Genomic DNA, 13,835 nt, shown 5'->3' with positions numbered 1-13,835 from the left:
TCCTTCCTGTAGTTAGGTGACAAGAATGGCACACAATATTCCAAAATTGGCCTCACCCATGTCTGAACCTACTTCAACATAACATCCCAACTCCTCTACTCAATACTTTGATTTATAAAGGCTAAGATGCCAAAAGCTTTCTTTACAACCCTGTCCACTTGTGATGTCACCTTCAGGGAACAATTCCCAGATCTCTCTGCTCCTCCCCACTCCTCAGTGCCTGACCATTTACTGTGTATGTCCCACCTTGATTTGCCCTTCCAAAATGCAGTACCTCACACTTATCTGCATTAAACCAATGTTAATTTGTTTTACTTTGTAGTAAAGGGCAAACTACCTGGTCTTAATTATGCAACGGCCTGTTCCAAGTTTATGGTTAAATCACTAATTAAAGTTTGGATGCTGGCTGATCTGCCAAGTTCCTCCAGCAATGTGTTGCAAGCGCTGAATTACAACCCATTTCATTATAAAGGCAGGTTGCAAGTTTGGGGTAAACTGGTTGAAATGTTCAATTCCTCACTGAGGGAAAACACTGCACAAAGCTGGAAGCACTCTACTGAAACAGGGAACAAAGAGAACAGGTCAGTGACCTTTCGTGAGATGATGAGAAGTGACTGACCTGAAATAGCAAATGAAACACTATAGTGTGCTGGGGTAGAAATAGGTTCTATTGGCGTCTTGAACTCCAATAGTTGGAGATGTAGGATATTTGGTTCAATAGGGCTGGTGGTGACTAAAGTTACACACAGTGTACCGAAAGGAATGGCAGAAGTGAGAGCAGATGCATTTGTGGTAAACAAAAGGCAGTTAACTATCGGCCCGTTAGCTTGACATCTGTAGTTGGGAAAATGCTTGAAGCTATTATCTTCCTTAATAGCAAGGCATCTGGATGAAAGGCAATCCTGTGGATAGGATGGGTTTAGAGGGTTATGGCAAAACATAGGCAGGTGGGACTAGTATGGGTGGGATATTTTGGTCAGTGTGGGCAAGTTGGGCCTGTTTCCATGCTCTATGTGAAACAAAATGAGAGGGGTTTATATCAAATTGAAATAATGGAAGTGTGAAACTACACCAGAAAATGCAGGAGGAATTCAGCAGACCAAAGTGTCGAGTTTTCTCAACTTTATTTCTGTCTCTACCGAGACTCCCTGACCTTTTGACTGTTTCCAGAACGTGTATTATCAGGGTGGGACTGGGATTCCATGGCCAGTAAAATTAAACCAAACCCTTCAGGAGTAAATTCAGAAAATAGTTTGTTATGCAAGAATTGCGAGTTCTCTGTGCCAAAAAGGTCTTTGGATTTCAGCTCGGGCCGATTGGGACCTTCAAGGCAGATTTTATTATTTTTCCGAATGGATTCTATCATGTTGTAAACATATTTTTATTTGGTAAGAGATATAAAGGCATGTAAGTTGGTGAGATACAGAATGGCATGACTTCTGGAACAGCACAGAGGGACTGAATAGCCCCCTCCTATTTCTTTGTGATTCAAACGATTTTAAGAGTATTAATTGTCCACCAAGGAGGCCCTTGAGGCAGCCTGTAGTTGTCTGACTCCATGACAATCCATGGGTTCCATTAGATGGTGCTGTTTCCCCCAGAATGAACTCATCTACTGGGAGGTTGGGCTTGGTTGCCACATAAATCGGCTACTGTCTTTAGTACATCACCACAATCTCTCTTAGACCAATGCTGACACAGTTTTACATCTATATATACATTGTGTTTGGTCCTCTCTACAAAGTCAGTATGTGTCATAACACGTGCACAGTTCCATATTGATTTTTTTAAAATCTGCTGTGCCCACTTTTGCCATCCGCAGGAGTGGTTGCTAAGTTGCTGGGTTAAACCACAAGAGGTTTGAGGATGTCCCATGAAAAAGGAAACCTACCATTGCTCACCCAGCCCTAGTGAACTTCAATTCCTCCCCAAAGTTGTGCGGGATCCGGCCACTCAGGTCGCTCACTCTTCCCATGTTTTATGCAGTCTCCTAACTAATATGCTCGATGGATATTAAACAGTCTCATGGTGCAACAAGGCCTCGCTCTCTTTCTGTAACAGAGGCTCCATGTATTGTGCGTTCTCTGTGTTTGTGTTGGACCCTGTTCCTGAGATGGTCTCCTTGAATTAAACACGGCATAACCGTCCATTGCACAATCTCTCTGGTGCAAGTCCTCTCTGATTGCTTTGTGCAGTGAGACCAGTCTTCTGGGTGTCCACTCGCAGTTACAAATCACTATCATTCATCTCATCATTGGTGTCTGGAGCCTCTGGCGAAGAGGACTTGGAGATTCTGGCTGCTCCACTGTGTATCTCGGCCTCGTGTTCCCTGGCCTTTGCTCGGAGTGTGGCAATGCTGCAACTGCGAATCTCCTCCGGACTGGGGATGGGGCTGGAATTGTCTCTAATCCCCTGCACCACTGCCTGGAAAGGGGGAGCAACCAGGTGCTCCCCATGGTGTAATTGGGATCGAGGCCAAGGGAAGATGGCTTTGTCCATCTTGTCACTGACTGCATTGATGTTCAGGTGGTCGCTCTTCTCTTCCGGACTGTTGATGGCCTCTTGGACCCTGGTCTTCTCTGAGGGTCTGTTCTGTACCTTCAAATGTCTCCTCATCTTAGCTCTGCGATTCTGGAACCAAACCTGTGGAATAAATCTCAACACTTAGATAGCTATGGAAGGAAAGATTCCCTTGCATCTTATATAGTGAAGCACTGTACTGTCTTAGATACATAGATGTATCTATGGGTGTGAGGAAGGGAAGAATTAAATTGTTATGGAGTAGGTTTACATTGGTTGGCCCAACATCATGGGTTGAAGGGGGAGGACGTCTGTCTAACTGGTAGGAGGTAACAGGTGGATATAAATGAAAGGGTAAAAGAGAAAGATGCTGAGGAGAGAAGGCCCTCTGATAAAGAGAAAGAAAAGAAGGGTCTGGGGATCTGGAGGAAATCAGCTCATAGAACTCGGACAGCAGTGAGCCCAGTTCTAGGCCTAGGACTCCCCCAAGCAACTGTGGATCCCACTCTGGATTTAATCAATCGCCTCAAAACTCGTGGAACAGGACCATCCTCAGGGAACATAATGTGAGTATCACGAGGTGGTGAGTTCCAGAACAGCTCCTGAGACTTGAGTGGGATCCACACTGACAGATTGAGCTAAAAGGGTCTCCTCCAATCACAGACTAGTGGGTTAAATGATTCTGAATATTCCTGAAGTAATATGACTTATGATAATAAGTGATTATAAAAACTATCTTTGCGGTAAAAGAATTATAATTGAAAGAACATCCAACATCGTATCTTATCACCCAATAAAAAGTCCAAAGTAATTAAGTACATATTCTAAAACAACACAAACTAGGATGCATCAGTTAGGACATCAGTTGTCTCCTTTTCTTTATTCACACACTGTCCTTTGTTGACAATCCCTTTCCCCTCTGCCCCCTCACCCTCTCTCACTGATTCTTACTCTTTCATCCTTGTGCACCCTTGCTGACATTTCCATCTCACGCACCCCTGCTATCCCTGCTCCACGCGGTCCATTGCACTTGCATCTCGCCACACACTGTTCCCTTGTTCCTCTCCTTGTTCGTCCCTGCTCATCACCCACTTTATCGCATCCAGTCTTTTTCTCCCACCCTTACCTTCTATAGCTGGACTGCTTCTAATCCACCGGTCTTACACATACATGCAGCTTCTATATAATGTTCAGATATTGTCTCACATAACTAACACACATTCATACTCACACACATACATATGGCTTTGTGTGTGTGTGTGTGTGTGTGTGTATAAATGTTGATAAATAGATTATAGAGAAAGCACACAAGCATATGTGCATACAGGAAGAACACACACAACACCACCACCACGTCCCCCCCCCCCCCCCCCAACCAGGAATCAACCATGTAAACTTCCTCTACATTGCCTCTACTGGAAGTATACACTTTCTTAAATATGGAGAGCAAAACTGTATGCTGACCTTGCCAAGTCCCTGCGTCTGCATATCCCCCTGCAGGCTCCAATGTAAAAGGATATTAAGGAACAAAATGGACCCCTAGAAAATCAGAGTGGTCAACTCTGTGTGGAGCCTCGCGAAATGGGGGAGAAGAACAATTTTTTTGCAATGGTATTTATGCAGAAAACTGGCATTGTGAATAAGGATTGAAGGAAATCAAATAGAAATGTTATGGAACATATGGAATTTAAGGAGACGGAGGTAAATCCACTGGTCCGGATATTATATTCCCCTGCACCTTGAGGGAGACAAGTGCTGAAATTGCAGGGCCTCTGGGAGATATATTCAAATTGTCCTTAGTCACAGGGCAGTTGCCGGAGGGCTGCTCATGATGTCCCGCTGTTTAAGGGCTCCAAAAGTAAACCAGGCAATTATAAGCCAGTGAGTCTGATGTCAGTAATATGTAAATTGAAGTTTTCCTGAGAGATAGGATAAATAGATATTTGGACCATCAGCTGATTAAGGACAGTCAGTATGGATTTATGTGTGGTAGGTCGTGTTTAACAAATCTTGTTGAGTTTTTGAGGAAGTTACCAAGAAGGTTGATGAGGGAAAGGCTGGGGGTGTTGTTTACATGGACTTAGTAAGGCCCTTGACAAGGTTCCACATGAGAGGTTGGTTCAGGTTAGGACACTAGGTAAACATAGAAAGGATGCAAACTGGATTCGAAATTGGCTTGGTGGAAGAAAACAGAGAGGTGGTGGATGGTTGCTTCTCAGACTGGAGGTTTGTGTTGAGTGGTGTGCCTCATGGATCGGTGTTGGGACCATCATTGTTTGTTATCTATACAAATGACCTAGATGATAACGTGGTGAATTGGATCAGCAAGTTTGATGATGACACAAAGGCAGGAGGTGTAGTGGACGGTGACGAAAATTTTCAAAGCTTGCAGAGGGATCTGGACCAGTTGGGAAATTGGCCCAGTAAATGGCTGATGGAGTTTAATGCAGATAAGTGTGAGGTGCGGCACTTTGGAAGAGTGAATCTGGGTCAGACGTACAAAGTGAATGGTCAGCCATTGAGGAGTGCGGAGGAGCAGAGAGATCTAGGAATACAGATGCATTGTTTCCTGAAGGTGGTGCCGCACATGGACAAGGTGGTAAAGAAAGATTTTGGCATCTTAGCCTTTATAAATTAAAGTATTGAGTATAGAAGTTTGGATGTTATGTTGAAATTATTCAAGTCATTGGGGAGGCCATTTAGAATATCGTGTGCAGTTCTGGTCGCCCAGTAGCAGGAAAGATATCAATAAGATTGAAAGAGTGCAGGGAATATTTACTAAGATTTGCTGGGTCTTCATGAGCTGAGTTACTTGGAAAGATTAAACAGGTTAGGACTATACTTCTGGGAACAAAGAAGAATGAGGGGAGACTTGATAGATGTCTTAGATTGGGGAAGATAAAGACGAGAGATCATAGCTTTAGGCTGAAAGGGAGAGGTATAAGGGGAACATTAGGGGAAAGTTTTTCAATCAGAGAGAGTGGTAGGAGTGTGGAATGAGCTGCCATCTGATGTAGTGAATGCAGATTCAATCTTGAGTTTTAAAAATAAATTGGATAAATACATGGATAGGAGTGGCCTGGAGGGTTATGGAGAGAGAGTAGGTGGGGCTAGCTACTTTTATAGGTCGGCACACACCAGAAGGGTCAAATGGCCCGTTTTTTGGTTCTGTCATGTTCGATGGTTCTATGTGCTTCTTCACAACTCATTAAACCCACTTTTCTTTGTATCAACAGTCATCAGTGAAGATTGTACATTGTCAAGCCCCAGCCCTGATCTCTGTGCCACCAGCTTACTGATTATTGATTTGAAAGGATTCATTAATCCCACTCTTTGTGTTAGTCAGTCTCATATCCTGGTTAATATAATATCCCTAATCCTGTGCACTCTCGTGCAACAACCTTACTGAATACTTATAGAAAGCTAAATAATGTAAATTACATCTATTGTTCCTCTCTATCCACCATGTTTGTTACCTTCTCAAAGAAATGAATGATCTGGTCAAACACAATTTACCTTCCATAAAATCATGCTGGTTCTGTTCAATCATCGTATGATTTTTAAAGAGTCTGCTGTACGTCAGAAATAATGGATCAGAAAATGTCCCTGGTGACAGATATTGGGCTATTTGGCCAAATGTACACATACACACACGTGCACACCCTCATATATACACACATACACACATGTGCACACCCTCATATACACACATGCACATGTGCACATCCACATATATACACACATACACACACGTGCACACCCTCATATATACACACACCTGCACATGTGCACACCCTCATATATACACACACCTGCACACATGCACACCCTCATATATACACACACCTGCACACGTGCACACCCTCATATATACACACACATGCACATGTGCACACCCTCATATATACACACCTGCACATGTGCACACCCTCATATTTACACACCTGCACATGTGCACACCCTCATATACACACATGCACATGTGCACACCCTCATATACACACATGCACATGTGCACACCATCATATATACACACATACACACGTGCACACCCTCATATATACACACATACACACACGTGCACACCCTCATATATATACACACACCTGCACATTTGCACACCCTCATATATACACACATACACACACGTGCACACCCTCATATATACACACACCTGCATACGTGCACACCCTCATATATACACACATACACACACGTTCACACCCTCATATATACACACACCTGCACACGTGCACACCCTCATATATACACACATACACACACGTGCACACCTTCATATATACACACACCTGCACACGTGCACACCCTCATATATACACACATACACACACGTGCACACCCTCATATATACACACACCTGCATACGTGCACACCCACATATATACACACATACACACACGTGCACACCCTCATATATACACACACCTGCACACGTGCACACCCTCATATATACACACACCTGCACACGTGCACACCCTCATATATACACACACATGCACATGTGCACACCCTCATATACACACATGCACATGTGCACACCCTCATATACACACATGCACATGTGCACACCATCATATATACACACATACACACGTGCACACCCTCATATATACACACATACACACACGTGCACACCCTCATATATACAAACACCTGCACATGTGCACACCCTCATATATACACACATACACACACGTGCACACCCTCATATATACACACACCTGCATACATGCACACCCTCATATATACACACATACACACACGTTCACACCCTCATATATACACACACCTGCACACGTGCACACCCTCATATATACACACACCTGCACATGTGCACACCCTCATATATACACACATACACACACCTGAACACGTGCACAACCTCATATATACACACATACACACATGTGCACACCCTCATATATACACACACCTGCATACGTGCACACCCACATATATACACACATACACACACGTGCACACCCTCATATATACAAACATACACACATGTGCACACCCTCATATACACACATGCACATGTGCACACCCACATATATACACACATACACACACGTGCACACCCTCTTATATACACACCTGCACATGTGCACACCCTCATATATACACACACCTGCACACATGCACACCCTCATATATACACACACCTGCACACGTGCACACCCTCATATATACACACACATGCACATGTGCACACCCTCATATATACACACCTGCACATGTGCACACCCTCATATTTACACACCTGCACATGTGCACACCCTCATATACACACATGCACATGTGCACACCCTCATATACACACATGCACATGTGCACACCATCATATATACACACATACACACGTGCACACCCTCATATATACACACATACACACACGTGCACACCCTCATATATATACACACACCTGCACATTTGCACACCCTCATATATACACACATACACACACGTGCACACCCTCATATATACACACACCTGCATACGTGCACACCCTCATATATACACACATACACACACATTCACACCCTCATATAAACACACACCTGCACACGTGCACACCCTCATATATACACACATACACACACGTGCACACCTTTATATATACACACACCTGCACACGTGCACACCCTCATATATACACACATACACACACATGCACACCCTCATATATACACACACCTGCACACGTGCACACCCTCATATATACACACACCTGCACACGTGCACACCCTCATATATACACACACATGCACATGTGCACACCCTCATATATACACATGCACATGTGCACACCCTCATATACACACATGCACATGTGCACACCATCATATATACACACATACACACGTGCACACCCTCATATATACACACATACACACACGTGCACACCCTCATATATACACACACCTGCACATGTGCACACCCTCATATATACACACATACACACATGTGCACACCCTCATATATACACACACCTGCATACATGCACACCCTCATATATACACACATACACACACGTTCACACCCTCATATATACACACACCTGCACACGTGCACACCCTCATATATACACACATACACACACGTTCACACCCTCATATATACACACACCTGCACACGTGCACACCCTCATATATACACACACCTGCACATGTGCACACCCTCATATATACACACATACACACACCTGAACACGTGCACAACCTCATATATACACACATACACACATGTGCACACCCTCATATATACACACACCTGCACACGTGCACACCCTCATATATACACACACATGCACACGTGCACACCCTCATATATGCACACCTGCACATGTGCACACCCTCATATTTACACACCTGCACATGTGCACACCCTCATATACACACATGCACATGTGCACACCCTCATATACACACATGCACATGTGCACACCCTCATATACACACATGCACATGTGCACACCCTCATATATACACACATACACACACGTGCACACCCTCATATATACACACACCTGCACACGTGCACACCCTCATATATACACACATACACACACGTGCACACCCTCATATATACACACACCTGCACACGTGCACACCCTCATATATACACACACCTGCACATGTGCACACCCTCATATATACACACCTGCACATGTGCACACCCTCATATTTACACACCTGCACATGTGCACACCCTCATATACACACATGCACATGTGCACACCCTCATATACACACATGCACATGTGCACACCATCATATATACACACATACACACACGTGCACACCCTCATATATACACACATACACACACGTGCACAACCTCATATATACACACACCTGCACACGTGCACACCCTCATATATACACACATACACACACGTGCACACCCTCATATATACACACACCTGCACACGTGCACACCCTCATATATACACACACCTGCACACGTGCACCCCCTCATATATACACACACCTGCACACGTGCACACCCTCATATATACACACATACACACACGTGCACACCCTCATATATACACACATAAACACACGTGCACACCTTCATATATACACACACCTGCACATGTGCACACCCTCATATATACACACACCTGCACACGTGCACACCCTCATACAAACACACACATGCACATGTGCACACCCTCATATATACACACACCTGCACACGTGCACACCCTCATATATACACACACCTGCACACGTGCACACCCTCATATATACACACACCTGCACACGTGCACACCCTCATATATACACACAACTGCACACGTGCACACCCTCATATATACACACAACTGCACACGTGCACACCCTCATATATACACACATACACACACATGCACACCCTCATATATACACACATAAACACACGTGCACACCTTCATATATACACGCACCTGCACATGTGCACACCCTCATATATACACACATACACACGTGCACACCCTCATATATACACACACATGCACATGTGCACACCCTCATATATACACACACCTGCACATGTGCACACCCTCATATATACACACACCTGCACACGTGCACACCCTCATATATACACACACCTGCACACGTGCACACCCTCATATATACACACACCTGCACACGTGCACACCCTCATATATACACACACCTGCACACGTGCACACCCTCATATATACACACAACTGCACACGTGCACACCCTCATATATACACACAACTGCACACGTGCACACCCTCATATATACACACATACACACACGTGCACACCCTCATATACACACACATGCACATGTGCACACCCTCATATATACACACATACACACACGTGCATACCCTCATATATACACACACATGCACATGTGCACACCCTCATATATACACACATACACACACATGCACACCCTCATATATACACACACATGCACATACCCATGGTCACATGCACGCATTCATGTGTGCAAATACAGAATTTTAATGACAATAAATTCAATTCTGTTTCGCATACACATTTGTGTACACACACACATGCAGAAAACAAGCACCACATCTATGAAGAAGCGCACAGAGACACAGAGCACATGCACAACTCATACACCCATACAACACATTTACACATAGGCAATACAATTCACATAAACGCTCCCTCTGCTCGTGAACAACGCTCACCGAACAACTCAACAGACTAGCCCACATATGCAATGCACCTGTACAGAGTTCACAAAGGCACATCTACATACAGTATGCAGAGATACACAAAAAACACATGCAATGCCTCTAAATATCTGCACCAGCCATACCTGTACTCTGGCCTCAATCAGGTCCAGCCTGAGTGCCAGGGCCTCCCTCATGAAGATGTCTGGATACTGAGTGGCCTTGAAAGCTTTCTCCAGCTCCTCCAGCTGCCAAGTGCTGTAATTGGCCCGGGCTCGCCGCTGTTTCACCGGTTTCGACTCATCTGCATGAGAAGATCCACAAAAAGTCACAGCCACACCTGCAGACTATGTTAATGCATTGTTACAAACCAGCAACAAAACCAGCAATATGTTCAACGTGGCCGATAGTCCGCGGAACAGTTGCCGGGAAGAGACGCGTCTGCTGCCGGTTTAGCTGCAAGTGCAGACACCTTGGATTCTGCCAGGCACGGTAGTGTGGACGTAGTTTGAAATCTGGCAAACACTCTGGCAGTTTGAAATCTGGCAACTTACTGAACAGTCCACCGTAATAGACACAGTTACATATAATGGAATAGAGAAACACAGCAAAATCCCCTTTATCCGGAATTCAAGCAAATGGCAGCCTCGAGCAACTGGCAAAAATCACGCAAAATAAATAAGTAAAAAGTCCTAAAGTTTAAAATTTCCCCCCACAGCTCACCAATCACGCAACACACAATCTCAAGCAACTGGGCAAATTCACTTATCCAGCAGCTAACAATCCCCATAAGTGCCGGATACCAGGGTTTTTTTTTTCTGTAGATAGACTTCATAGCGTCAAATTCATAAAGTTTAAAATTCATAAGAGTTAAATAGAATTCATGGAGTTAAATTCAGTGTTAAAATAATAGACCTAAAAAATAGATGTATTTAATTAAATAGAACAGCTAGAGCTAAATCAAGCATAGAAATATAATTCATAGAATTAAATAAAATAGTTAAATGATATTTAATTTTTATTTAACTTTGAATTCTCAGCTCTATGAAGTTAACTCCCATTTAATTTAATTAATTTCTCTGCTTGATTTAGCTCTGTGTTCTATTTAATTAAATACAATTCAAAGTTAAATTAAAATTAAATATCATTTGACTATTTTATTTAATTCTATGAATTTTAAACTCCATGAATTTAACTATGAATTTAATTTGACTTTGGATTCTATTTAATTGAGTTAAATAGAATTCAAATTTGAATTCATAGTTTAAAATTCATGGAGTTAAATTAAATGGTTAAATATAATTAAATACAATTAATGGAATTAAATTCACAGAGTGAAAATAAAACTGAAAAACAATGAAAGCATACAGTGAGATTTTGGAGAATTGGGGAAGGATGGGGAGCCACTGGCACATGATCACCACATCGGCCAGAAAATGGTGGATCTCACTTGATGGCCCTCAGTTCGTGGTCCTGCAAGTCGTGGCTCTCTTGGTGTGCACGCTGGTATTTTAGGCGCGTTTTGGTTCTGCGACTCCACACCCAGCACTGCCTGAACATCTTTTGTACATCTTTTAAACTCTCCTCTCAGAGAGACGTGTGGGACACCAGTGTCACGTGATCCTTTTTTTTTAATTTGTGCGGGACTGTCCCTTTAAGAGAATACATTTAGCAGGTTTTTGGAAAGTGACTGTGAACTGGAAGCAGGCTTTGAACAGCATGTTCCTAAAATGGATACATTTGAAGAGAAGCAAGACAGTGTCCCTAAATCTCAGACCATGTGACCAGCATATTGCAGAAGCAGTACACAGTTTTGCTCAGGGGCCATTTTAAGGAGACAGCACAGGAGCAAACAGCTCTTGGAAGAAATCCTGTGCTGGATTGGCCTCGTGTGTGGTTATGGACAATCTGTCTGATTTCCTCCTGTCTGTTATAGAGGAATGAGACCAAAAGAGTGAAGGTCACTTTTGTTTGACAAAAAGGGTTCTACTTGCAGAGGAATTCTGCACTTGGATAGTGACCAGAGTGAGAGTCTCTTGAGTTCAGCTGATCCACGGAAAGGGTTCTGGAAGCTTTGTGTGAATCACTTGCTTCATGTCCCCTATGCCAAAGAAGAGGGGACTTTTGAAAGGAAAAAGGCCATTCAGCCCACCAAATTCATATTGACCACCCTCAGATTCCTCTAAACTCTCCCCAGATTGTACCCCCCCCCCCCACTACCCCTGCGCTAGGGGCAATTAGCCTCTCAAACCACAGGTCTTTGAAGAGAAAACTGGAACTTCACAGGCTGAATGTGCAAACTCCACACAGACAGCACCATCAGGGTCTTGAATCTCCTGTGGTGAAAGCATTATTTGTATATGTAAATGATATGACCTTTTAGGTTGACCGTGCTCTCACTGGCTGGCTCACGACTCCTCCTTTTTCTCCCCCTATAAAGGCTGTCATGCCATAACCATGCCCTCAGTTCGAGCCCAGGTCAGTGTGAGCCAGCAACATAAGGGATGCAGACCATCTCCTGCTAATAAAAGCCTTCAGGTCCAGTAACTTCAGTCTTTGCCTAATTGATTGTGCATCACCTCCCATTGTTACACTAATCAGGGATTCCTCCTACATCACAAAAGGACCACCTACACCACTGCAAGTCACTTTTTAAAAAAAATGCTAGAATTACTGTGAATATTTATCAACCTTGTGTGTTTATTTTCTATTTTAATTTAATTAGTTTACTATCATGGCAATTGTTCAATTGAAGCAAGTAAGAATTTCAGTGCCTTTGTACATTGTACAGTGTGTTTGACATTAAACTCATTATCAGAAGGAAGTTTGATCGTGAGTTGTTGGAACTGTGAGGCAACAGCTCCTATTGTTACACAACCTTGCTACCCTCGTTCCGATGGCAAGAAAGCTGCATCCCTGGCACCTCTTAACTGACTCGTCCACCTATTCTTCAAGGATTTGTGAACGTTTTTCCTGATCCTTGGACTCCTCGATATAATCTCAGTATTACACTGTTATTCCTGCACCAACTTGATCCAACCTCCCGATGTGCGTTTGCCATTCTCTCCTCCTGAGAGAATGACTTTTGCTCCTTTTGCATCCTCCCACTCTTCACCCACAT

General features: G+C 43.5%; 1 protein-coding gene across 1 annotated transcript; it reads right to left on the bottom strand.

Moving 5' to 3' along the window:
* Positions 1 to 1,126: 1,126 nt before the first annotated feature.
* Positions 1,127 to 13,835, bottom strand: LOC138756831 (short stature homeobox protein 2). The gene is made up of 4 exons (XM_069923221.1): positions 13,745 to 13,835; positions 13,091 to 13,192; positions 10,861 to 11,018; positions 1,127 to 2,643 (listed from the first exon to the last, which is right to left on the bottom strand). Exons 1-4 carry the CDS (start codon positions 13,833 to 13,835, stop codon positions 2,227 to 2,229), a joined length of 768 nt encoding a protein of 255 aa, XP_069779322.1. The 3' UTR covers positions 1,127 to 2,226.

Source organism: Narcine bancroftii, chromosome 3 (assembly GCF_036971445.1).
Source record: "Narcine bancroftii isolate sNarBan1 chromosome 3, sNarBan1.hap1, whole genome shotgun sequence".
Lineage (NCBI taxonomy): Eukaryota > Metazoa > Chordata > Chondrichthyes > Torpediniformes > Narcinidae > Narcine > Narcine bancroftii.
The sequence above is the reverse complement of the archived record's forward strand: the minus strand, read 5'-3'. Positions and strand labels throughout refer to the sequence as shown.

Bases quoted from the DNA above. Each gene is read 5' to 3' on its own strand.
- LOC138756831 (XM_069923221.1), bottom strand. From the start codon at position 13,835: ATGTGGGTGAAGAGTGGGAGGATGCAAAAGGAGCAAAAGTCATTCTCT. The intron at 13,193-13,744 runs GTTGGTGCAGGA...GCTCACACTGAC, and splicing joins ACATCGGGAGGTTGGATCAA to CTGGGCTCGAACTGAGGGCA. The intron at 2,644-10,860 runs GTATGGCTGGTG...TTTATTCCACAG, and splicing joins TGATTGAGGCCAGAGTACAG to GTTTGGTTCCAGAATCGCAG.